The sequence below is a fragment of the Mirounga angustirostris genome, unplaced genomic scaffold (assembly GCF_029215605.1).
Source record: "Mirounga angustirostris isolate CCGP_5_RB_7025 unplaced genomic scaffold, mMirAng1.0.hap1 SCAF_14, whole genome shotgun sequence".
Taxonomy (NCBI): Eukaryota; Metazoa; Chordata; class Mammalia; order Carnivora; family Phocidae; genus Mirounga; species Mirounga angustirostris.
The window spans coordinates 71202432-71228342 of NW_026991722.1; the positions used below are offsets into that span (position 1 = coordinate 71202432).

The 25911-nt window shown below is 50.8% G+C and overlaps 1 protein-coding gene across 1 annotated transcript in view; it reads right to left on the minus strand.

The window, feature by feature from the left end:
- Positions 1–634: 634 nt before the first annotated feature.
- LOC123841535 (transmembrane protein 132B) overlaps positions 635–25911 on the minus strand; it is a 328953-nt gene continuing 303676 nt past the window's right edge. Inside the window, exons 6-9 of the mRNA XM_064578205.1 lie at positions 15455–15660; positions 12013–12283; positions 9676–9867; positions 635–8760 (exon numbers count right to left, since the gene is read on the minus strand). Coding sequence (XP_064434275.1) covers positions 7612–8760; positions 9676–9867; positions 12013–12283; positions 15455–15660 — 1818 coding nt within the window. The 3' untranslated portion in view covers positions 635–7611. The remainder of the gene's footprint in view (positions 8761–9675; positions 9868–12012; positions 12284–15454; positions 15661–25911) is intronic.

A 25911-nucleotide genomic window follows, 5' to 3' on the forward strand; every position in this document is an offset into this window, starting at 1 on the left:
GGGTCCCTTTCCTGTTTACACTTTGCAGAATGGTGGAGACCCAATGTATTGAAATGCTTTAGCAGTTCTGGAGTTAAATGCAATACATCCCAAGACGATGAATCTGAACTAGAATTTTTGGTGCCTGAATGGGTTTTCCTGGGCTCCAATTTGACAATGACTTGCCCCTGGCTGGCAGGGACGGATCTCAATAAAGATTTTTCTTTCATTAAAATTCAACTTTGTAAGCTTTAAGGAAAGATGGACTTTTCTTGGCTTTCTCCAAGAACCGAATTTGCATGTCTTACCTACAGAAATGCATGGACCACCACCGTCCTCTTTCTGGAAGGCACCTTCCTAACCTAGATAGTTCAACCGGTTGTTTAGCCAGAATACTTCCCCTGAGTATTCCCCTCGTTCCCTTGGAATCTTGCTCTCATATTTAAGGAAACCATTCTTTTCTCTAATTCCCAAGGTCTCGGCCAATAACTGTCCTCAAGACTCTGAAGACACGGCCAACTGCCTCTATGCCGGACCTAAGTTCTTCTTAATATCCTCCTTTGAACACGTATTTGAAGATGAGGTCATTTCCTGGAACCTACCAATTGACTGTTTTACTATAACAAGGAATCGTCCAACACGTTTTATTTCTTCATTTTCAAAATGTTTGGAAGTGCCTTTACAGATATGTTAAATATACCGAGGAACATATACAACAGATCATACTGAAAACCGTGGGTAATATGAGAAAGACGTTATACAACCGAAAAAGGATATAGAAGCACAATGTTATCACAGCATGCTCTGTTTATAATATCGGGCGAGTACCAGGCAACAAGAACCCAACTCAGAAAAGTAGAAAGTAGCGGATAACACCTTTGTTTTTTTTCCAAATGCCAGGCCAAAGATGCCCCACTGTTGCCCAGAAGCCAGCCGGAAGTGGGCTGTGTGGATTTGGCCGTTCACTGCGCTCGGCAGCCCAGATCAGATCCACCTGCCTGAGAAGAGCCAGGGAACCTGACAGATTTAAACTGTGAGCACACGGCATGCTCTTCAGACACGTGTTATATAGATAAGCAGCATCGTAAGAATCGTTGGCCACGGGGAGACACGTGTGGCCCCCCACCGAGAGATGGATCTGCTGTGTGGTACCCATTGTTGTTCACTTGTTACGTAATTCTCTACTCTCCGGCTCCTGCCTTCTATACTTTGGGCTTTGGCTTAAACCCACAACCATGCCTGGAACATCATTGTCATGGGGCGTCGGGCAACAGATTCATTCCTGGAATCTGCATTGAATTTTAAATTGATGTTCAAAATAAGGCTCCCCGTGGAGGACAACTAAGGAAAGGTCACTTGCTCGGTGGTCTGTGTGCCCAGAGGAAGCACGTTGGTCCCTCCTGTGGCCAGTCTTGGCGTCTCTGGGGATGGGAACTGGCAGGTGTAAGCGATTTACAGCGGCAGGGCCACTGAGACAGTAAAAGGCCCCACACAAGTTTACAGCTGTACCCAGGAGAGACGCACAACCCGGAGAGTGGAACACGGGGGCTGAGAACCTGGGAGGGTGTGCTTTATCAATGCCTCGTGGGTGCCCCTTGTCAGCCTACAATACCCATGGGATTAGAGCGTGTTTGCCTCAAGTGGGAACTTACCCAGATAAAACAGAGATCCTATGTGGTTAGGACAAAGAGAACAAGGCACACTCTCCAAGGAAGCATCTCTAAGTGAAGAAACTACACTACCCGGGCAGTGTCTACGCTGGTGTTGGTGTTATTTCATTCAGCGAGTCAAATTCCTACAAAGGAGGTCATCATCAAGCAGCGATTCTTTTGGCTGCAGCCTTATCATGGGAACCAGAAAGCGTTACATGCTCTTTGGCCAAAGGAAGAAAAGAAAGAAGGGTCAGGTCAACAGTGACTTAAGCCTAGAGAAGTACTATTTTCAAATGGGTCGAGAGGTCGATATCACATGGACCCCAAATTCCAGAGCAACATCCATCCCACTGTTTGTAAAGTGCGTTCTTCCAACAGGCAGGGTAGATGCATTAAAAAGACCGCCTGTCCTCTTGGCTTCTGCAGTGTCTAACGAGATTTCAATCCTTAAGATCAAATGAAAAGGTTTCATCTTGAACTGACCAAGGGCAATAATTAAAGCCAAAGAAATCATAAAGGCATCTCATGGAACATGAAGATTGTCCAGTTTTGATGACATGATTACTTTCTTGGACTGGGGCAGGAAGGCCCTATTGGACTTGGACCGTTATTTCCCCTCTGGAGAATGACAGCGTCCTGCTCACCCTAGACTCCTAGAAGACCCAGGGTACAATGTCCCTGCCCTTTCTCATATTCTTTACAATTTCTAAAAGCAAACAACAACAAAAAATCCTCCATTGCCATTCTAAGCTGTGTGAAACCATAGAGAAACTAAAGGCATGAAGGAATCAATACCCCCCCAAATTGGAAATGTGGGGGTTTGCACTTTGCACACACTCAAAAACTAAATATAACAAGGGTTCATTCTTTTACAAACCTTTTTTCAAGCTTCTTTTTCCTTTCTCTTTTAGAAACCAACTTCACTGACTACATGTGTGCACCCTGGGGCCTGGGGAGAGCGTGCAGGGGCCGTGGCTCCGTCCTCCTATGTTCCGAGGACAAGGAGGAGGAGGGGGAGGGGGTCAGTGGGAAATCCTCCACGCCTGGGAGAGCACGGGGGCTCATCTGCAGCCTGCTACTCTGCAGATCTGATTCCACAAGCCAAACCCAAGCCCCCGCGTTTACACCCGCTGCCTCAAATGAGGTCTGCAGAGCCCACTTAGCTCAAGTTACTGCCTCTTCCTGAAAGCAAGGGGCGGCCTTTGCCAAGATGCCAAAGGTGATACTGGCAGTTTTGGGGAGGACACTCATGCCAACAGAGGACCTGTGGGGGCTCAGCAGCGCCTGGCCGGCCGTCAGCTGAAACACTTCCATCAGCCTCCCAGGCAGGAGCCCGGCGCTCTTGTGTTTTTCTTATGTCTCCACAGCTCTGCCTGTCCTGGTCCTCAGCACCCACGCCCATGCCCCAAATACATACTTGAGTGAGCCATCCATAAGGAAAGACCAGAAAGGAGACCGAGGTCAGGGGCCACTGCATCCTGCATGTCAGCGCTGAGTCCAAGACGGTGTGACCCTGGCCAGGGACTGGGTGCCACGAGCCCTCCTTCTGACACATCCCAGAATAAGTGTCCCCCAGCTGGGGAAGCAAATGAGAAGCTTTCCAAGGTGCAAGTTGTTGGCAACTTTTAAGCAACATTTTCTTTTGATTTCCATTTATTGCTGTATCAGAGGTATTAAAAATCTCTGGCTAAGAAGAAAAAAATAGATACCTAGCAAAATCATACAGAGGCCAAAGTTGAAAAGGGACTGTGTGCGTAAAATAATGAAACCACGGAAGAGTGTTTAAATGTTTATTTTCATGTTAAAAATGATGAGTTACCCTGTGGTTAGAATATACCTTTATGCTGGGAAATGTAGTCACTTTATTTCTGAAATATTTCCAGGAAAAAAAAAAAGAGGAAAAAAAATCCAAAAGCAATGAAGAGTAAGATCAAAATATTCTGGCAGGTTCCATCAGTGATGCCGCCAACGAGCCGCGCCCTCTCCAGGCCGCGTTCCTACCCAGTGTTTCCCCCACCATGGGTTTAGATATTTTTGAGCAGGAGGTCTGTACATTTAAAAGCTACAGCATTGCATGCTTTTACTGTAAAATGTATTTATTCCAGCACACCTCTCGGTGCCTCGGGGTATTGCGTATGTTACATACAAAAATATCTGCGAGCCGCATCCTCCCGTAACCTCCACCACCCGTCCTGTCCCTTCACTCACAGGTGATACGCGGTACATCACACGTGTAGAATTCCGATGGGGGAGATGGTTGCTGAGTCTATAAACTATCCATCGTGTCACTTACAGAGACGAGGATGGAGAACTGAAGCCATTTCTGAGATGATTCGAGTAGAAAAGACAATGATCCCGGAGCCATGTAGGAAGCAGGTGCAACCGCTCTGCGTGGTTGTTGAAGGCGGGCTGGCTAGTTCTCAGACACAGAGCCTTGACCAGTCCCAACACCCCAACACCGGGAAGATGCCTTTCCAAAAGGGTGAAGAAAGGATGCAAGGGATCAAAATGCACAAAGGCAGACTTCCTAAAACTTAAAAATGAACGAAGTACAAAGTGCTCGTCTATGGATGTGGCAAATGGGACAAAAAGTAATCCATGTTTTCCCTGCACTAACGTGTGCACACAGACACCCTCTGCCTGGAGTTGAAGTCTGGGAGCTGACCCTGGCCAGGGTGCAACACAAAATAGCTGGGAGGTCAGTCAGTCCTCTGTCCGTGCGCACGGGGCGGCCCGAGGCTTGCTGGGGGGCGTTCTTCGGGGACATTGGCAGGGTCTTCTGGCTTTCCTGAAGATGCGACTCTGTGCATTTAAGCTCTACCTCCGTCATGTGGCGCCCCGCGCCCCGGCCTGGGAGGGAGCACATCTGGCCGTGGGGGACACCGCTCTCTCCCTCCCCGTTCTAGGTGGCCTGGTCCCTGTGGGCGCCTGAGCTACCCTCCGTGGGACCCGCACAGCTCCCAGCCTGTGGCCCCTCAGGAGGCTGGCTGGTGCTGGCCTTGGGGGGAGGGCGGTGCCTAAGTATTCCCTTCTTAGGGAAAGGACAGGGCTTTATCACTGTTGTTCTGTTCGGGTGACGAATCACACCGATCCAGCTGTAAAAACCTGGAAACTCCAGGTGAGTGCAGGCTGCCAGGGAACGGATTTCAAGGTTTCCTAAGTTACATCTTTTCCCCATTCTAGTTTAGATATTGAGGGGTTCCTATTCGTTTTAAATGATCTAGTTGAAAAACAAGTGGATATAATCCATGGTTGCTGGTGAGCGGGAAACATTTAGAACAGAAAGAACCTCACTGAAATCCTGGGGAGCTGGGAACAGTGCCCACGCCAAGTCGGGGAGCGAGCCACGGTGCCGATTCCACTAAATACTGTATTCCCTGGCTCCTCACTATTCACACACTCACGTGCATACATGTGTGCATCCGTGTGAGTGTGCCCTGTGTGGTAAAAGGGACCCCCCGCCCCGTGACCTTCCACGTGACTCATAGTGAACTTAGTTTGAACAGAAGCCAGCAAAGGTGACCGTACAGAGCCCAGATCACACTGGGGGACTGTGGCTCACCCCCCGGGAGGCATCTTCAGGACAGCGGTCAGTTTCCCGCTCCTGAGAACCCAGCGGCACGTTCTCCCTTCTGATGCTGCCTAGTCTGCGCTCTGCCCCCAGCAAGTGCTCAGACCCCAGGAAAGGCTCTGATTTGCAAGCTTCTCAGTAATGCTCCCCACGGCAATGGTAACGTCCCTTGTCCCTTCCCAGATCACCCCCTGACCCAGGGCCTCACTGTAGCAGCGGGGGCAGCCTGCTGTCCGTGTGCGTGTGTGAGAGACTCACCCCCATACCAGCTGAGCTTCCTCAGTTTCAGACTCGAAGTTCCCGTTATGTTGGAATGCTGAAGATCCAAAGGCAGAGAACATTGAGAACACGGCACAGGAGTGGGACTCGACAGGAGAGCTACGTGGCATTAGCGTGTGAACTTCCCCAGGGCCTCCCCGGCGGGCCGAGCTCCCTCTGCACCGAACCCTCGGTGAGCGGCCTCAGCCTGCGCTGGGTGCCCAGGGTGCTCTTGCTGCCAGGCATCAGCCTTCTCTGTGCAAACTCCCTCCGAAGCCAAGGCCCGGGTCTCCTGGCTTCCTTCACCCATCAGGTTGGAAGAGTTTTGAAACTTCACCGGCTTCAGCCCTTAACCCCCATCTGAGACACAAGATCGGCTGGACACTGGCCTCTAGAGATCAGGCCCACAAGGCTGCGGATTTATGCACTGTTTACAAACCCGCTGCAGTCCCGTGGGCGAGAGACACGGGTAGGACGCCGTCCGTTGGAGGAGGCGGGTGGTCGTGCTCCCGCGCACAGAAAGCTCACAACAACCTCTTGTTCCAACAGCTCGCTCCTCCACCGTGTGGAGTCAGCCGACCCCTTCCTTGCCCCTCCTGCAGGTCTTCGCAACTCTGGCCTTCACATTTCTACTTCTCAGCGATGCAGATGGCACCAGAAATCCTGGAATAGGTGGGCTAGTCCCGTGCCCGTTTTCCCAGCGAACCCACCGTAATCAAATGTTGTTCTGCTCTGCTAATCTGAAATTCTTGCTCTGCTTAAAACCATTCCTACTATTCTTTGAAAGACATTTTTTATTAAAAAATTATGCAGGGGGGGTCACGCTTATGTTTTTTTCCTGTTGCCACTCTGACTTTCCAACAGCTATGGTTTTTCTACCTACCTGCTTCTGAAACTCTCCAACAGTCATTTGTTTTATGAAACTTGGGAGCAAACCCATTCTTTTCTCCATCAGTGCATACCCTGCGTCGGTTGGAGCTCTGCCAGAGTCATGACTGATGATTTTTTTTTGGGGGGGATGTCATTATATGGATGGATTTTTACATATTGCTAAGTTGAAACATCATTCTACTTACTTTCAATTTTTTTTTTTTTTTTTTGCTCTGGTAAAATGGAAGTACCACCTGAACATATCTCCTACGCAATTTCCTTTCTGTGAATTGTAATTTAAAATTTTGATTTCAGCTTGGATAACAAATTGTGTTGACCGGAAAGCACCAGTTTAAATACGACTCTCTCAGGGTCTTTCTGCCCTCAGAAATACACTCCAGGAGTCCCCCACGAATGTTCCACAAGCAGAAGATAAAAACAAATGTGGCTGACAAGTGGTCACCAAAGTCTGTAAGCGCTGTATAGAAAACTGTAAAGATGGCCCTCCCTTGCAGTATATTAATATTTTATGTAAAATCCCATGTCCCAGTCTGATACAAGGAAGTTCCACAACAAAGAGAAGGGAGGACAGCGTGAGGATAAGCTTCTCAGACATTGCCCCTTAGGTAAGGAACGTGGGCAACGGAGAGCACCTGCCGTCCGGCACGGATGTGGCGAACGTCAGCGACTAAAACTCATGTGAAAATCAAACATCTCAGAGAGAGGAGACCGCGATTGCTCTTCTTCATGTTTCAAAAAGAATTCCAGAGGCCAAATGAACCAGGTGCAGGTGCAAATGTGTATAAAAATAATGAGCAGCCTCGTAACAAATAAGGGCGGCTACATTCAGCATCTTTCACGTACATCCAATCTCAGGCCAAGGGCAAGGAATGTCCACTGTGCTTTAAAAGTTCTAGGAATAGAAAAATCAACACCCGAGCCTTTTCTAATTCCATGTGGCCATTTGTTGCGAGATGACTAACAATGTCTGTGGGGTCAGGTTTAGTATGTTTGAACTGAGCTAGTACCAGGTAGCAGATAGAACTGTCGTCTTAGAATTTCTCCAGGATCTACAGGCGGCTGCTTTCGAGACATTTCCCGGCTTATAACCCAGCTGCTATAGCTCTCCAGGCCTCTGACACCTGCTCAGAAAGGGATTCCCCGCCCCAGACCGCCCCAAATGAAGCTTTGTTAAATCATCCCCTATTGCTGAACAAACTCACTGCTCCACCGTTCAAAAAACAGAAGGCATAAAGGTGAATACAAACGTAAGAAAGGAGTTCACATGTGGTCTTGCAGGCTTTCCATATAGTCTCTAAGGTCCCGGGGACCCCCCAGCCCCGTGTCCTGACAGACCCACTTGATGTTGTCCTCACTGTCAAACAGGATGGAGTTGGTGTATGGGCCGCCGTCCTCCGGGAGGATGGTGGTGTAGGAAGTAAACTTGACTCGCTTCCGCTTTGGGCCCGATGGATTTATAGGCTCACTTTTAAGGTCTTTCTCATAGACATAGTCAGAGGGTCTGAGCAGTTGACTATGGAAAGTCTTCTGGGAACCGCCATTGAGAAGGAAGTTCCTCTCCTCGAACTGCAGTCCCCTGTCTATCATGGTCGTGCACTCCTCCGACGGGAGGGTGATGTCCACGGGGTTCTCCAGAAGTTCTACTTCATTCCCAAGCCAGACCCAGTCATGGGAATGGGGGATGTTGCCTTGCTCGCTCACGGCAAATCTTTTGTGTCTGTATTTCCAAGCAAAGGCCACACAGTTGATCAAGAAGACCAAAATGGCCAGGCAGAAGACGCAGAGCAGAGCGTACATGCCGATCTCCAAGTCACTTAACCCCCTGGAGGTCACTGTCAGGTCACTGGGATTATTGGGTTCCGGTAACTTCCCTTGAGTGGGGAAACTTGTGAACGCGTCTGGACCGCCACTCTTGAGTGACTTCTTATCCTTTCCTTCCTGGGGAGACTGTGGGGTTGTGCTTTTGTTGCTACGTTCCTCTTGGCCAACCGAGGCGCCATGTTGGAACCACTCCTGACCTGCTCTCTCCCGGTTTCCTTCACGCTCTATGGAATTACTGAGGTGGTCCTTGTATTCCCGACTGATGCCCTCAATATTGTTGGTGCCTCCTTGGTGCTCATAAATATTTGGTTCAAATCTGACCTTGACATTCCCTTTACCCACGGCAAGAACACTCTTCCTCTTGGTCTTCTGACAGGGCTCACTAATCATCATTTCTAATTTAATCAAGGGCCCTTGCCCTTCACCCTGTGCGACCACAACCGGCCATCTGGACTGAAGGTTTGCTTGGACAGACACCACCATTTCATCCAATGATGACACAGTAACTGAAAAATCCTTGGGATCATAAATGTCTAAGGGTGTCACCGAACCATCACTGAACAAAATCCAAGAACTGACTATTGCTTCCTAAGAAAAATGAAACCAGAGCATTATATTACAATCAGGTTCCTTCAAATGCAAACATAAATATGATTTCCTATAGAATATTATTTAAATATACAGACTGAGAAAAATAAACTTCTATGTTTTATAATCTTGAATAGTTCCTGGCATGCCTTGAACTGGCATCCATAACATCCTACTGCCCCACCGATGTGAGGAGCAAATGATATACTTTAATGAATGCATTAAAGTGCATATTAATTTATTGCATTGACTTTGACCTTTCTAAAAAACATTTTGAAAGATCAGGCAATTTATCTGAATCAAGATCAGGTGCCACTAATCAGGCTACTCCTCCCGATAATATCACTTTAAACATCCTTTATTAGGAAGCCAGGGCTGGTGAGGCAGAACACGCATGGGCTGAGGGGCCTGGGGGACAATGCCTTACAAGACAAGCTCACTGGAAAGGCACCGAGCCCCGGTACCTCGGCGAACCTCCGCATGAGTTTAAAGATGGAGAGGAACTTTAGAGTTGTCAAGGACTATAAACAGTAGCAATTTGGTGTCCATTAGCCATGCTTGTTCAAGCAGCTGAAATGGAATGTCCAGGTATCAAACACCACCTGCTTTGGCAGAATGACCACATGGGATCCTCTGGTCATGATCTAGCGGGGTGTGCCGAGCGCAGGCAAGGCTGAGGTAAAGCAAATGGTATACGGACACGTGGTCGGTGTATAAAAGCATAAATGAGCGACATGTATCTAAGCCACTGGTATTTTTCTCAAAAAGAGACAGGGTGGCCCAGATAAGAAGCAGAAAGAAGCTTCAAGGAGCCCCCTGACCTAGCTAAGAGTGCCCTACTGATCTCCTCCAAAGACGTGAGAGGGAAGGAAGTGGTCTCAACTGACTGGGGACAAAAGGACTCTGGAATCCCACCTGCTGTGGGGCCTGGAGGACGTCCTGGGCAGACACCGTGGAGACAATAGCCCTCTTGTCCGCTCTGTGAGGCTGCAGGGCAAGAGACAAGCCGGCCACCAGCTGCACGCCCAGGTCGGCGATGGTGACGCGGTCGTCCAACACGATCACTGTCTTCTCAGCCAGGATGGAGTCGGACAGAGGTGAGAGCACCTTCAAAGGAAGCGAGCAAGCTCCAGTCTCTGCTGCACACAAGTGTGGGAACCTCCTAACTCACATTTCCACCAGTGCGTTCCCTCAGGTCTCTGCTGGAGGCGTGCACCCGTGGGAACCGCGTGGGTACGTGGTATGCTGTGATCCAATGGCACACTCGCCATTGAAGGAGGAGTATGACACTTACCACGCTGGTCCATCTCCTTTCCTCTGATTCAGGCCATGACAATACTAGTGTATTTCCCAGGAAGAGTGCAATTTAACTGCGAGCCAATAACTAAAGATTGCCCACCTTGGCACCAGGCATTCAGAGGGCGACCGTCTCCCAGCCACTAATATTTAGATGTGAAAGTGGCAGGACTGTGGGAAAGCGCCTACAGGGCTCTGCCACCTTCTCCTGCCGCTATCCTTCCAGGGGGCAGTGAGCTGTTCACCACGGGACAGCAGCGACAACGGCGTGGGCTGCTGTGTCACGCTGGAGAGACCACGTAAGCAAGTTACCTTCTAGTTTGCAACCAGGGGAGACTAACAAATGGAGAGGAATATCCAGTTGGCACAATTTCTAAAACTGTCCCCCCTCCTCCCAAGGATGTCCTCCACTAATCTCTCAAGCCTGGGAATGTGATGAGAAATCACTTGGGACAATGTCACGTTTACACGGCGGGTTCGCTTATCCTGGATCACGCAGGTGGGGCCAGTGGCATCACGTGAAGCCCGTAAAAGCAGAGAGCTTTCCCTGGCTGGTGGCAGAAGGAAAAGTCACAGAGACTCAAAGTGGGAGAGGGACTTGACCCAGCCGTCACATGAGAAGTGGCGCAGGTGTCCTCCCAGGGGAGAGTGACTGGCCCTAGTCGACAGTCCACGAGGAAACAGACCGCTCGGTCCCACACCCGTGAGGAAGTGCGTTCTGCCAACAGCCTGAATGAGCCGGGAAGGGACCCTTTCCCCCACGCCCCCGCGTGAGCCCCGCCCGGCCACCACCTTCATCTCGGCCTTGCGATGCCCCGAGGGCAGAGCGCAGCCCAGCTCCCGTGGACTCCTGACCTACAGAAGGGAATCACTACACTGGTGCTGGTTTTCGCGGCTCAGTCTGTGAGGAGGTGCTACACGGCAACAGAGAAGTCATACGAAATAGAGCATGTTCAATCCAGCTCCATCAAAATCGGCTTGGGCACCACCTAAAATACGACTTAATTAACTATCAGCGGCAATGCTTTACATTTTTTACTAAAAAACATGCTGCAGCATTTCTGCATAATTATTCCATTAAAACTGACCAGAAAAATAGCTTTACCATTGTTCTAATAAAACACAGAGCATGTAATTAGTGGATTTAAAAATTATTTTTAGTACAGGGCGCCTGGGTGGCTCAGTCGGTTGGGCGACTGCCTTCGGCTCAGGTCACGATCCTGGAGTCCCGGGATCGAGTCCCGCATCGGGCTCCCTGCTCGGCGGGGGGTCTGCTTCTCCCTCCGACCCTCCCCCCTCTCATGCTCTCTCTCAAATAAATAAAATCTTTAAAAAAAAATTTATTTTTAGTACAAATACAGGCTACTTAGAAATTTTCTCCACTGTTCAAAGTGTAATATATAGCTCAGTGGTTAACCCTCAAGGCGGGAAAATAAAACTAGTCCTCTCGGGTTTGACCACCTTCTGTCAGTGATGTACGAGGAGTAAATTACGTGGGGGGAAGGCTGCTTCCACTGTGCATTTACTTTAGCTTTGACTGGTGGAAGAAATGAGGTGTTTTTTTCTCAGCCCTCCCCAAAATGCAAAACTTAATCTCCCTTGGATTCCTAGAACCGATGAATTCTCTCTGCGGCTCCGGAGCCTCTTATTCACGCGCGCACGCGCACAGCCTCACGCGCTTCGGCACAGACCGGGGGCGGGGCGGGGCGGGGCGCGGCGCGGCGGGGCGGGGCGGGGCGCGGCGGGGCGGGGCGGGGGCGGGGCGGGGGCGGGGCGGGCGCGGCGGGGGCGGGGCGGGCGCGGCGGGCGCGGCGGGGGCGGGGCGGGCGCGGCGGGGGCGGGGCGGGCGCGGCGGGGGCGGCGGGGGCGGGGCGGGCGCGGCGGGGGCGGCGGGGGCGGGGCGGGCGCGGCGGGGGCGGGGCGGGGCGCGGCGCGGCGCGCATGCCCCGCACGTACCTGCACGGTGGTTATCCCCGGCTCCCGGCCCACCAGCGTCCTGCCGCCCTGGAGCTGCGCGATCCTCGGCTCCTCCACCGTCATGAAATCGGCCACGAGGCCGGTGATGTCGAACTGCCAGTCGGGGCCCAGCATGTAGCTCAGCTGACCCACGTCGGGCGCCTCGGCCACGAACTGGGTGAGGACGCGCACCGTGGCGTGCTGGTACTGCAGGGAGCAGCCCCTGCCCCTCTTCTCCTCGTCCTCCTCGTCCTCGCTCTCTCGGGTGGGCCTGGGGCACACACAAACCAGAGCGAGCGTCATGGTTGATAAGGGCTTTGCACACTCCTCCAGCCCCGCACAGGCCTGGGCATATCTCCTTCGGGGGTGACCCCCCGAATGCTGCCCCTCTGCTCCCTCCAGGTGTGCGTGAGGGTCACCGTGGTCAAGGTGCGAGCAGGCAAGGACAGCCCCTGGGGGACGGGAAGACCGTCATGACCCACTGGCGTGGGACACCTTGGCACTGGCTCTGGGCTGGCCAAGGCCCTCTGCTCCGGACAGGGTGGCTTCCTCTGAGCTCTCAGAGCCCGGGGGGCCCTTTCCCACCTCCCACCACCCAGTTCCGCAGTGCTCAGCACAGAGCAGCTGTGGAGTCCTGCAGGAGTCGGGGGCCCCCTGGCCCACGGGTCCTCGCCTGCCTCTCCCCTCCTCCCGCGGGCCCAGCCCCTCCTCTCAACCGGCCTGTGCACAGCCCCCCGGAGAAACCCTCACAGGCTCTGCTATTCCAGAACCTTCCCCTCAAGATGAACCTGTCCTGAGTGTTCTGTGAGAGGACCTTGTTTGGTGACCAGTCGACAACCATCAGGTGTCAGGAGCGACAGTGCAGAGATTCACACCCCAAGTCACACCTACTATGTGCTGGGTCCAGCTCGACGCACTCATGTGACCACGAGAGCTGACACACATGGACCGCATCCCACACGCCAACCACATACATTTGACTCCTTTAATCACCACCCCAAGGAGGGAGGGTGTTTTACTATCCTGATCTTACAGTGGGAAGCCAAGGCACAGAGAGGAGAGGCCACTCAGCCCCAGCCACCCAGCTAGCCATCTAAAGGCGGGATCCACACCCAGGCCACTATGCCCCTCCGTGCCTCTTCCTCTTTATAGCAAACTCTGTTCATCTTCAAAACAGCCACGAAACATGTCCCTATTTCTCCATGAAGATGCCGGGGCTCATTCTGGTTAGTACGTGGTCTAGACAGCTGCAGAGCAGTGAATTTACAGACTTCCATTTGACTTCTGAAACCCACTTTCTTTAAAATAGATCCTTCTGCCTCCCTGAAAGGTCCCATTGGGAAAATAATAGGAAGCATTTTGGGTTTCCCAAAGTGAGGGGTGAATATCTCTGCGGTAGGCAGGATGGTTTTGTGTGCTGAAGGGACATAGGATCAAAACCTTGGAATGACATTCGGAAAAGTTATTCCCGTTTACTTTTCAGTCCTTCTGATTACATCACAGGGAATGAAGGTCTCTGGTGCTGGGGGGTCTCTAACGCTTATCTGACACCTGCTAGTCGACTTACTAGAGACCAGCTCACATGGACAAACAGCAGTATCTACACAGAATGTAATCCTGACGCTTTCTTTTCTTTGCATTAGTTTTTACCAGTCGGCCAGTTTTGAAAGCAAGGTGAAATGTCCCTTAATTACAGGAATAACACTGAAAAAAGAGCAAAATTAAGTATATATTACAGAAGGGGCAGTATCATAAACGTGGTGAATGAATAAATGAAGTTACAGAAATACCATATTAATGAAACAGTTCTGTTCTTTTAGGACAGCATTCTATTATTTAAAAAAAAAAACTTTAAATTCTGAATTAGAAATTCACAGTAAGTTAGAAAACAACATACAGGGAGGCCCCGAAAGCTCTGCACCGCTCCTCTTGAGTTAACATCTCCCATAATCACAGTCCAATGCCAAGATCCAGAAGCGGATGCTGGTACAAACCACAGAGTTTATTCAGATTTCAACAGTTTAACCAGGACACGTGTGTGCGTGCACATGTGTGTGCATGTGTGTGCGTGTGTTTCTATGCAATTCTGTCACCTGAGGACTCATGTAACCATCACAACAGTCAAGGCACAGAACTTGTCCGTCCGCACAGGGGTGCCCGGGGATTCCTCCTTCATACTCCACACCATCCCGAACCCATGGCAACCACCAGTCTGTTGTCCCTTTTCCACATCTCTGTAAAAGGGACCATACAGGATGTAAGCTCTGAAAATGCTGACAAGGGTGTGGAGTCACTAGGTGACCCATTCATCGCTGCTGGGAGCGTGAAATGGGACAACCTCTCTGGAGAATAGTTCAGGAGTTTCTTTTAAAACTAATGCCCTATTCATACGACCCAACAATTACAGTCTTGGGCACTTTCCCCAGAAGACCCATGTGCACACGGAAACTTGTCGCAGCAGCTCTGCCCGTGAGCGTGCCCAGCTGGACACAGCAGGAGTGGCCTCCCGCAGACAGCTGATTCATCACACTGAGAGAGGACACACCACGGATTACCATGCAACACTACAGATACAGGAACTCTCCATACAGCCAACAACAGCGGTGGATCTCAGGGGATTTATGCTGGCTAAAAACATGTCCATTTTAAAAGGTTACACATCGTACAGGACAGCCACCAGGTAGAGAAAACTCTGTTTTCAAGGGGTCAACTGACGGGTCAGGCCCACCTGGATAATCCCACATCTTAAGATTGATGGATTTAGAAGTTTAGTTACACCTGTAAAATCCCAGAAGTAACAGATCAGGGTCTGAATGAATAATCAGGAGATAGGAATCTTGTGGGGTGTCATCTTTAGAATTCTGTCTACTCCACAACGTGTCACTTCATACTCAGGACAGCTCTCTTCAGTAATATTATCATCTCCATTTACAGATGAAGACACTGAGGAACAGAGAGGTTCATCAACTGGCCGAGGTCACACAGCTCTATATGGGGAAGCCAGGGTAAAAACTCTGGCTTCATTCTAGAGCCCACAACTTAACCACCATGCCACGCTCCACAGGTGAAGGCTGACATTTACAAGCAGGGACCTGAGAACGAACAACACAGGGAGGAACAACGGGGAAATAGGGAATAAAAAAATAACTGTACCCCATGCTAGGTGCTTCTTATGCAGTGCAACATAATCCTGAATTCCAGCAACTACTCCCTGAGGTGGATAGTATTCACAGGTCCAGGATGATTTCCTTGTCAAAAGGCTAGTAAGTACCCAAGTCAGATCCATCTGAACCCCAAACCCAGACCACTGTGACCCACTGCGGAAGCTGCTTCCCTGGGGCCTGGGCCCCGAAGGGCCGTCTGCCTCCCACAGTGACCCTGGTCCCTGGAGCCTGAGACCCCCCGGCCCTCTGCGGGACTCACCCCTCCCTCGGCTCCTCACCTTCTGTTGGAGGCCACGGGGATCCTCCAGCCCTTGATCTGGCTCAGCTCTGTGTCTGAGATCTCAATCTGCAGGGGGAGTCTGGGCGCCCAGACGGTGACCTCTAGCTGGGAGGTGAAGTGCTGGTGCGTGAAGTTCACGGTCGTGTCCACTTTGCTCTTCATTTCCTTCCCGTTCACAAAAATGGAATCGCAGTGGTTGGAGACCTTTGGGAGAGGCAGAATCTCAAGATGCATCAGCAGGAAAACACGGGACACAAGGAGCAGTGAAAGTTCGTGAACTCTGATTTATTAGACACCAAGACAACCAGAAGAACATGACCTGAACAAAAGGTAATTTGTAGGCACTAATTAGTGACAAACACTGATAAACAGACTCCAGGAAAACCATTTCGTATTACAAAATACTGACAAGCAAAACCATAAACATAATTTAATGGAGTTCTATAACCTTTGTTGCCTCTTTTGTGTGTTTTTTTCTTTACCTCACCTTTTTTATGTACTCAAACTGCCACTAATCAAACCCCAGGTGGAACATATTTCACTCTTGCACCATATTTGAAGATGCATAAAAGGTAGCCATATGTTGCTTAAAAAAACCCACTTTATTCAAGCCATAAAGAGGACCTTTTCCAAAAAACCAAGGAAGCTTTGCACTAGATGCAAATCTTTGTAGGAAAATACTCACAAAATATGCATATAATTATCTGTGCTGGAATTCCAGAGGGAGCATGTTGTTACGGGGTTTTGGCTCAGCACGCGGGGCTGCCCTTTAACATGCCCGTGTTAGCAGGCTATGCATCACACAATTCCAGCCTCCATCTAGCTTCCCTCTTCTGGATAAACCAGTAAAATGTGGGTGACGTCTCTCCTGGGCCATCAGAAAAGTGTCATTTAGGTACGGGGGAGGGGGAGGGGACGAGGGTCACTTTGGGTGCAGAGGATGCACCAACCAACAGTTCATCACTGAATCACAACTGTCAGGGGCCCACGACCTCATAGTCCAGGTGAAGAGCCAGGGACCAGCGATGTGACAAAAGGGGCTCAGGTCCCACACTGCTTTTAGGGATGCAAGCCACAAACGAGGACTTACTCTTGATCTCTTCCTCGCCAGGATTGGTACCCACAGCCCAGGCCTCCCCTACGAGCCCCAGACGCTCACGTCCAGAGCAAGATCAGAAATGCCAACTTCCAAACTCCAAGAGCAAACCTCCTTGTTGTTTGAGACAAATTATCATCCCCCACCACCCCACCCCAGCACTCAACCTGAGAAAAAGAGTCCTTGAGCATGAATGTGCCCCCAGGAGGAGAAGGAAGAGATGCGCCCAGTTCACTTAGAGGGAAATCGAAGACCAAGAGGAAAATGAGCAGCAGGATGCTGAGCCCTCTCCTCGAGCCTCCAGGCCTCTGGCCACATCCACCTGTTCATGTCCCCATGTCTTCAGGCATCTTTAAGTAGAACTGACCAAGGTCACTAACAGGAACATGGGCTGAAATCCCAGTGACACTGACTGGGTAACCCAGGGCCTCAGAGCAATGAACAGGGTGCTGGAGGGCGACCGCGTCGGGCTGGCTCCATGCATGGGGCCCCCGGCCCATCCTGTGAGGACTGAGCCACCTGCAGTCTGTGCCCTTCAGCAACAGGGAGAAGAAACACGATGAACCAAGCAAATCAGCTGTCTTCCGGGGTGTGCCCGAGGAATATAAGTCTACATGATTGTGCCCAGAATTGTGAAGAGAGCAATCAGAACAAAATCTTCAATTAGAGCAGAAATGGAATAGGGGACCACGTTCTTATTTTAAAATCCTGTGATGCTGACATGGTGTCGGGCCCAGCTGCCCTTCCTTCAGGTACTCGGAAAGGGGTGGGAGCCCCGCTGGAGCGCTCACTGGGAGACAGACCCTAAGACCCCTGACTGCCGCTGGGCTCAGCGGCAACTGCAGACCTCCCTCAAGAGAACGGGGCTCCTCACCGACGGCCATGCTGCCTTCTCCCCGGCTCAGCTGGTCTGCACCGGCCCTAGAACGTTCCTGATCCCACCTCCTGCAGTACAGACCTCAACTCTCCTGCATTTATGGAAAATCCTGGTTTCTCCTTGTTTATTGCTACCTCCCCACACACTCCCGCTTTAAATCACCTTCAAACACATCCCACCAGCAGGAACACACCTGTTTTGGAAACCGCGAGGCCCTTTCTGTGCGTAGGAAATTTCGGAGCTTGTGCAGACTGAAACCCACCTCATCTTTCAGGCGATGAGGGATGGCCGAAGTGGAAAAACTTAAATTAAGAATGGAACAAAGTCGGAGGCCTTAGAAATTCACTTCATTTCTTTCTCCTGGGACATGTATATCCTTGAAAGAAAGTACATGTTGCCTTCCTTAACTAATTCGACCGAAACACCTCAAATGAGGTCAGTCCTGTTGAATGCTAAGCCCTGAGGTGCACCACATTGTACACAACTTATATCAGATATATGGACTGTATGTGTGTGTCCCCCGGAAATTTTTATGTTGAAACCCTATCCCCAGTGTATCTGGAGATGGGACCGTAGGGTCGTGAGTGCGGAGCCCCATGGTGCACCAAATCCAGGGCAGAAAAGACTTCCACTTGCCCGGGGCTCTGGGGTCTGTGTGCAAGGATGTGCGCCCCCGGCCCAGGGCTCCCTCATCCTCCTGCTCACGTCGGGCCTCTCCGGCCACTTCCTGTCCACACTGGGTAAAATCCAAACTCCCGATAGGGCGTGCAGGCCTCACGACCCGGACCTCCTCCTTCTCCATCCGGGACATCCCGCCCCCGGCACAGGCGCCGGCCTCGGGGTCCTCCTTCTCTCCCCGGAGCTCTCCTGGCCTCGTCCCCCTCCCAGGGCCCTGCCCGGACCTGCCCATGCCTGAGACCTGCCTCTCGTCCAGGTCTGGGAAACGCTATCTGGCTGCCTACTGGCCGTCCAACCACACGCCAGCGCTTCTGCCCCGACATACGCACACCCTCTCCCTCTCCAGGAGGACTAAGATTTAACTCGGAAAACCCACGGCCCCCCATCCCCCATGGGCCCCGCCAAGCCAGTCATTCTACCCCGCTCTCCTTGCCAGTGACTGGCTTAGGGAAGACCGTGTGACTCAGTTCCGGCCAATGAGGTTCAGCCTACCCCGCTCTCCTTGCCAGTGACTGGCTTAGGGAAGACCGTGTGACCCAGTTCCGGCCAATGAGGTTCAGCCTACCCCGCTCTCCTTGCCAGGGAAGACCGTGTGACCCAGTTCCGGCCAATGAGGTTCAGCCTACCCCGCTCTCCTTGCCAGTGACTGGCTTAGGGAAGACCGTGTGACTCCGTTCCGGCCAATGAGGTTCAGCCTACCCCGCTCTCCTTGCCAGTGACTGGCTTAGGGAAGACCGTGTGACTCAGTTCCGGCCAATGAGGTTCAGCCTACCCCGCTCTCCTTGCCAGGGAAGACCGTGTGACCCAGTTCCGGCCAATGAGGTTCAGCCTACCCCGCTCTCCTTGCCAGTGACTGGCTTAGGGAAGACCGTGTGACTCAGTTCCGGCCAATGAGGTTCAGCCTACCCCGCTCTCCTTGCCAGTGACTGGCTTAGGGAAGACCGTGTGACTCAGTTCCGGCCAATGAGGTTCAGCCTACCCCGCTCTCCTTGCCAGTGACTGGCTTAGGGAAGACCGTGTGACCCAATTCCGGCCAATGAGGTGTGAGCAGCTCACGGGGACGCCTGGAAGGGTCTCCTTGCTCCGAGATGCACAGGAAGCTGCCTTCCTTCGCCTACTGGATGTTGTCACCCACAGATGACACGAGGGACTGCAGCAGTGACCTCAGAGCCGTGCGGGAGCTGGCCACGGACCAGGCTGACGCTGCGAGCCTGGAAGCACAGAAGGGCAGAAGCAACCACATCCCCGGGCCGGGATGGACCACAGGACCAGCCCACCTGTAACCAGCCAGCCGCCCGCCTTCTCATCCGGGTGATGTACTTTCTCTCGTTGTTACCGCCGTTTGGTCCATGGTCTTCTGTGACGTGCCACCCAGAGCAGCGTAAATCTCACAGGACAGCCGGGGCGTCACTCCGCCGAAGGCGTTGCCTGAGTCATCTCTAACGTACGCTTGGCACTCCCTCACCTGGTCAGTCTGCACCTTCGGCGCACTGGGTGTGCTCCTGTGCAGACTATGTTCACAACATGTCCGCATGGTCTACGGCGTATCACGTACAACATGGCTGTCGCGCGGGTCACATGGCTTACCCCGTATTGATTACACCGGACCACTCTACCTATGCAACGCTACACCATTTACCTTTCATTACTTGGCACCACCTGACTGCCCCTGCTTGCTTTCCTGTTCTTATCTCTTCCCCCGTCTGGAAGGACAACACGGACCTGTCCCCTCTTAACTGCTGGGTCTCCACATCCAGCGGGGCACATGGCCCCCTGAGGTGTTCAACAGATAGACACTCCGTGGGAAGAGGTCTCAACGGTTTCCTCTGGGTGCCCCTACGAGAAGCACGCCTGGGCAAGAAGGGGAGGGGGAGCCTTAGACAAGGTCATCATGTCAACAGCATTCAGACAAAAGAGGAGACAGACCGGGAGGAGAAACAAAGAGCAAAGCTCAGGAAGTCACAGGCCAAAGAGCGGATACATTGGATTCGTAGTATGAATGTGGCCTTTTGGCTAGGAACTGAGATCTCCGTGTCATGTCACACGTGTGTGTGTGTGTGTGTGTGTGTGTGTGTGTGTTTGGAGGGGACAGGAAGACCGACGGCAAAGAAAAGATCAGTCAGCCGCCCACCTCTCATCTAAGTGACACCTTCAGGGCTCTCTGAGCCCCAAAAGGAGCACTGAACACGAAATGCTGTGAATCCTAATATGAGAATAGCCCAGGTCAGGAACGTGGACGTTGGAAGCAGACGACCCCTGCCATGTTAGCGTGTGAGCATGTGCGAGACGGCTTGTAAGTGTCACCTTGGGAAGCTTGCCTTCAGAGGTTAATGTTTCACCGTCAAATTATACTTATAGGGCGCCTGGGTGGCTCAGTCGGTTAAGCGACTGCCTTCGGCTCAGGTCATGATCCTGGAGTCCCGGGATCAAGTCCCGCATCGGGCTCCCTGCTCGGTGGGGGGGCTGCTTCTCCCTCTGCCTTCTTCCCTCTCGTGCTCTCTCTCTCTCATTCTCTCTCAAATAAATAAATAAAATCTTTAAAAAAAAAAATTATACTTATAATAGAGGAAAATACAGGCTCTCCAGATGAAAACAAAAGTTTCCTTGGGGGTCCTGTAAGATAAATCATTTACTTCATTTTCTGTTTAAAAAAGAAGAATTGAGTCTGTGTATCAGCTGCCCTCTGAGTTTGCCATGCCCATGATTCGTCTGTCTGTCCCGAGAGAAAGTGGACTGCACGTAAGGCTCCTCTTGAGACCCCTGCCCCACCCCAAGAAAGTGCTAGAAAGGAAAAAACTACATGGTCAGGTAGTGTGTTTCCCACAATTCTCACACACACACACACACACAAATGATGAAGTCCCATATTAAGATCAGTGAAAGAAACTAAGAAAAAACCTTTGATATTTGACTGTCATCCAGATCAAACAATTTGTATTTATCACCATGTTTAGCAAAATGCACTGTGTGTGAGCAGTGGGTTCTCACAAAATGTTTATTTTGCCTTGAGTTTGAACACTTCCAAGAAATACAAAAGGAGTAACAACTATCATGTGCTTACTATGCATTTACCATGCATTGTTTTAAAACTATATATAGAAGTATACCCATTAAATCCTCCAAATGCTCCATGTTAGGTGTTTTGTCCCCATAGGATGGATGGGGAAATGGAGGCCCAGGAGAGGCTGCTTGTCCAGGGATCAGAGCTGGTGAAGGGCAGGGCAGGGGTTCGCACTCGGCCCCTCTGAATCAGGGGGCTTCTCAGAACTGAGTGTCATCACTTCAGTGCAACCTGCACAAGGAGAGACACACTCCTGCCCCCAAAGGACTTGACTGGGAAAAGCAAGACCTAAATACACACGCCGGGATTTTGTATCCACCTTACTGAGGTCTACTTTATGTTCTGTGTCTGTGTGAACGCACACTTGGTGGAGTCTGCAGTGCACACACCCGTGAAACCACGACCACACTCAGACACAGGACATTCCCATCGTCCCAGAAGACCCCTTGCGCCTCTTTTTGTCCACTGCTCCCCCTGCCCCTGCGTCAGGTACCATGGATGCGCTCTGCATCACTAAGCATTAGGTATGGATTGATCCTTTGTCCTCAAGGCCAGGGACAGGGAACAAGAGTAACACTTGGTGTCCCAGACTGGGGTCCAGAGACCAGGGTCCTCGATCAAAAGCTTCCCTCATGATGTTTGAACATCACTCCCCATCCTGCGGGGCCAGACTCTGCACCTGTGACCAAGGGGCACTAAGCCTTCCAGCTCAGACAGTCACTGCTCTGTCATTTAGGGAACACAGAGACAAGCTCAGGGCCGTGGTGTATTCTGATGTAACATAACTTTTCTCTGCCTGAGATCCCTCATCTGTAAAATAAGAATAAGTCATCCATTCATTTAACAAGTGTTTCGTTAATGTCATTTGAGACCCAAGAACTGTCCTGGGTGCTGGGAGGGAGAGACGGACAAGCTGAGCACCATGCAGAGAGGGCACATCAAGTTGCTAGGTGGGTTTGAGAGGAAGCTAGAGCAGGTGTGAGCACAGGCAGTGGTGATGGAGGGGCCCTCTCAGAACGTGCAGGGAGGGCCCCCCCTGGACAGGTAGTATCTGAGCAGAGACCTAAATGAGGTGAGGAGTGAGTCACGAGGACACACATATCTCTGAAAGTGGACGAAACAGAGTGCAAAGGCCCCAAGACATTCTTGCCATATTCAGGGACCAAAGAAAGAGGGCAGGTGGGCACAAGGGTAGCTGGGGGAATGGATTTTACCCCATACGTGAGGACAATGAGAAGCTGAGGAGTCTGGAGCAAGGACATGGCACGTTTGGACAGAGTTAACAGGAAAGCTCGGGCAGGATCGCAAGAAGTGGTACCATGTGGGGTCCACTGAGCTGGTCCGACAGTCACACAAGGGTGGTACTGGTCAGGGTGGGAGGGAGGGAGGCAGTGAGAAGTGGCCCGATTCAGGATGTATTCTGCAGGTAGCCCTGGGCAGGATCGGCTACTGGAAACGAGGCTGGATGCAAGAGAGACAGAGAAGCCATGGGTTTTGGTCTGAGAGCCCAGATGAATGGCACTGCCATCCCCGAGATGAGGGAAGGCTGTAGGAGAGGCAGACCTGGGAAGAGAGAAAGGATCCGGGGGTCTGATTTGAAAATATTAAATCTGAAATGCTTATTAGACATTCAGATGAAGATGCAAAGTGAGAAGTTGGAGACCCGAGTTTAGAGCTCATGAGAGATCCAGGATGCAGAAATCACAGTATTCAGAGCCAGGAGACTGAGTAATACCACACATGGAAGCCTTGAGCATGCCAACACTTAGGGGTCACAAATAAAACGACCAAGTAAAGGACACTGAACACACGGGGCCAGTTCGTGACGAAGGAAAGGCACAGGAGAGAAGGGGTCTCAGCTGGTAAGTGACGGAGGTACTTGGAGAAGAGAATGTGACTGATTATCGGTGCTGCCGGGAAGTCAAGTGAGGCGTGGACAGAAGTCTGACCTCTGGCATCAGCCACGCAGGACAACCTGGAGACCTTGACATGGGGCGCTAGGGAGCCGAAGAGGCAAACACCTGATGGGGGTGGGCTCAAGACAGAATGGGATTGGGGGAAGGGACTACAGAAAGCTTTTTAAAGGAGGTCTGCCATAGGGGGCGGACAATGGATGAGAACACCTGTTCTAAGTGTGATATATGATGAACCACAAAATTCACTTAGCCTGGCACATGGTGGGTGCTCAAAAATAACACAAGTCATCTTAATTTCACTAACAGTAGTGGTAAGAGTAAGTAAATACAGCTGCCACACTGAACTTCACCAGGTCTGATGGCGAGTTGGCTGCAGACTGGCACAGCGGTCAGACAGCGAGTGTCTGTGAGTCCCGACCGTCTGTCCCGCTCAGATGGCCAGTTTTCCCAGCATTCCCAGCTTGAACTGAACAGCCCCTCAGCCCCACACCAAACCTACCAAATACCCACTATGAGTGTGGATACTGAGGTCAGAGAAGAAATTCATTGCCTGACCACCTGGAGCTCACGGCTAAAAACAAGCAAACAGAATCAACATGTCCCGAGTGAGCACCAAATATAAGTTGCTGATAGAACACTGCATTGTCGTAAGGCTCCCGTACCCCTGACTAGTACCTGTCGTGTAGCAAGAAGAAAACAAGACCTCGTCAGGGAGGTTTTTCAATCCAGTCACCCAAATAGGAAACAGGACAAAATCACAGACAGAAGTACAAGTTAATAGTTGGCCAACGGGTGGCAACACAGAGCAAAGCCTTTTTTGGAAGAAAAAAGAGTAGTTTCCCAGTCGGGAGGTGGGGATCCGTGAGGACTTCCCTTACACATGTATGACCTCTCTCGCCCCCCCAGCTGCATGGTGGGTAGATAGGAGGGAGGAAGACAGGAAAAGCAGGGGGAAGCAGGGGTGGTACTTCTTTAAAGATGAAACCTAACAATACTGCATTTTACAATGTATAAAACACTATGGCATCTGAGATTCTCAGTTGTCACGTGTGGCAGATTTCAAGACTGTTCCCAGCACTGTACTCTTATCCTTTGCCCTCTTGGTGTTTGCAACCCTGATGAGCTAAACCCCAGCAGACCGGAAGACCCACAAATAATAACAAACTGCTTGTGGTGGGCTGCAATTGAGATATGGGGGCTGTTTGTTACGTAGGAATAACTAACTGATGTACTCAATGATGATGTATTGTGAATAACACCCACTGTAGAAAATACATTTAGCTTACATTATGATCAACACACAAGAAGTATGGACAGAAAGTACGGACAGAAGCTAAAGTTTCATGAAAAACTACTTACCCTCACCACGTCACCAAGTCACTCTGAATTTTCTATCCTTTTCTGCTCCATCCAATTCTATTCACTTCTCTCAATGCCAATCCACTCTGAGCCATCCCATGCCATCACTTTTTACAAAATGCTGGTGAGAGCCCATAAAAAGTGGCCCTTAATTTGAAAAACCCTGCACTTGAGCATTGTGGGAAAGTTACTCTTTATCCCATTTTACAGATGAGGAAACTAAGGCTTAGGTCACCAGGTTAGTCGTGGAGAGGGAGAGCCAGCGTTCCAAGCTGTGTACTGCCCCAGTAGTCTCCTGTTTTATTGGTTAAATAGTGGCTGTGCTAACCTCTGATCCTCTCTCTCTATTTAGTTTGTTCTTGGTTTTCACTTAAAGTATTCTTAAAATAAGAGGCCTGGGTTATTCCCTGCTGAATAAAAATCAGAGACAGAATCAAGTCAGCCAGGTCCCAGTTTCAATCCAGAGATGTAGAAGGCAGCAAAGAGCATTCCTCCCACTCTTATCAAACTTGCAGAGTTAAAGCGTCTAAACCCAGCACAGAACTGAGCTGTGGGGCTCCAGACAACCCTGGAATCTGGAGAAAGACACATGCCCACAGGGAGAAAGGGAGACTGAGCATGCACTTCCCTGGGGCAGATACTGCTGGATGCCACATAAGCCAGTAAAAGGAATCCGGGTGAAAATTTTTACGGACTTGCCAAAGACCAAGTACGGGCTGCTGCGAGCGGAGGGGAAGGCCCTTGGGTCTGTAAATGTAGGAGAGTCTGTATCCCCTGTGAGCTCTGAGTCCCACCAGGCACTTGGGATGGAAGATGGGAGAATGGCCGGAGACAGCTTCCCTCGGGGGCCACTCTGCACAGTGTCCTACCAACAAGGCTCTTCTGTTCAGGAAGAAGCATGATAACACTGCCACTTTGCATACTAGTGGAATCCACTGCATCTAAAGGAAGCAGTTTGCATTCAATTTAAGCTGCTTCATTAAAAAGTCCTGCATTATTCTGGCGGACAGCCATGTGCTCAGATGTATACAATGTTCAAAATGTATACAGTAAGAATCTCCAGGACCTAACATGCACCTGTCCCCAGTGGGTCCTCAGATGATGCTAGGTTATCATGAATCAGATGCATTCACCTCCCTGACATAATCGTCTATCCCTTCCCTTCGGTAAATAAGCATTAACACGCCACCTTGGTCATCTAGAACATTATGAGTTATGCTCCATAATACTGTGTGACTGTGAGAAGCATAACCTGAGTCTTAGCTCCCTCTTCTGCAATGTCATTTGGCCTCACGGCACAAACCTAGCATTTGCCTATAAAATATACCTTTCTTTTCTCAATGACCCATGCAAATGGCAGTTGGGTTCTGAAGTTAAAGGAGGTAAAGTTGCACCCAACCAATATTATACAAGAAGATCTCTGTTTTCCTTTATAAGGCATAGCATTTATGATTTTTAATACAAAAGT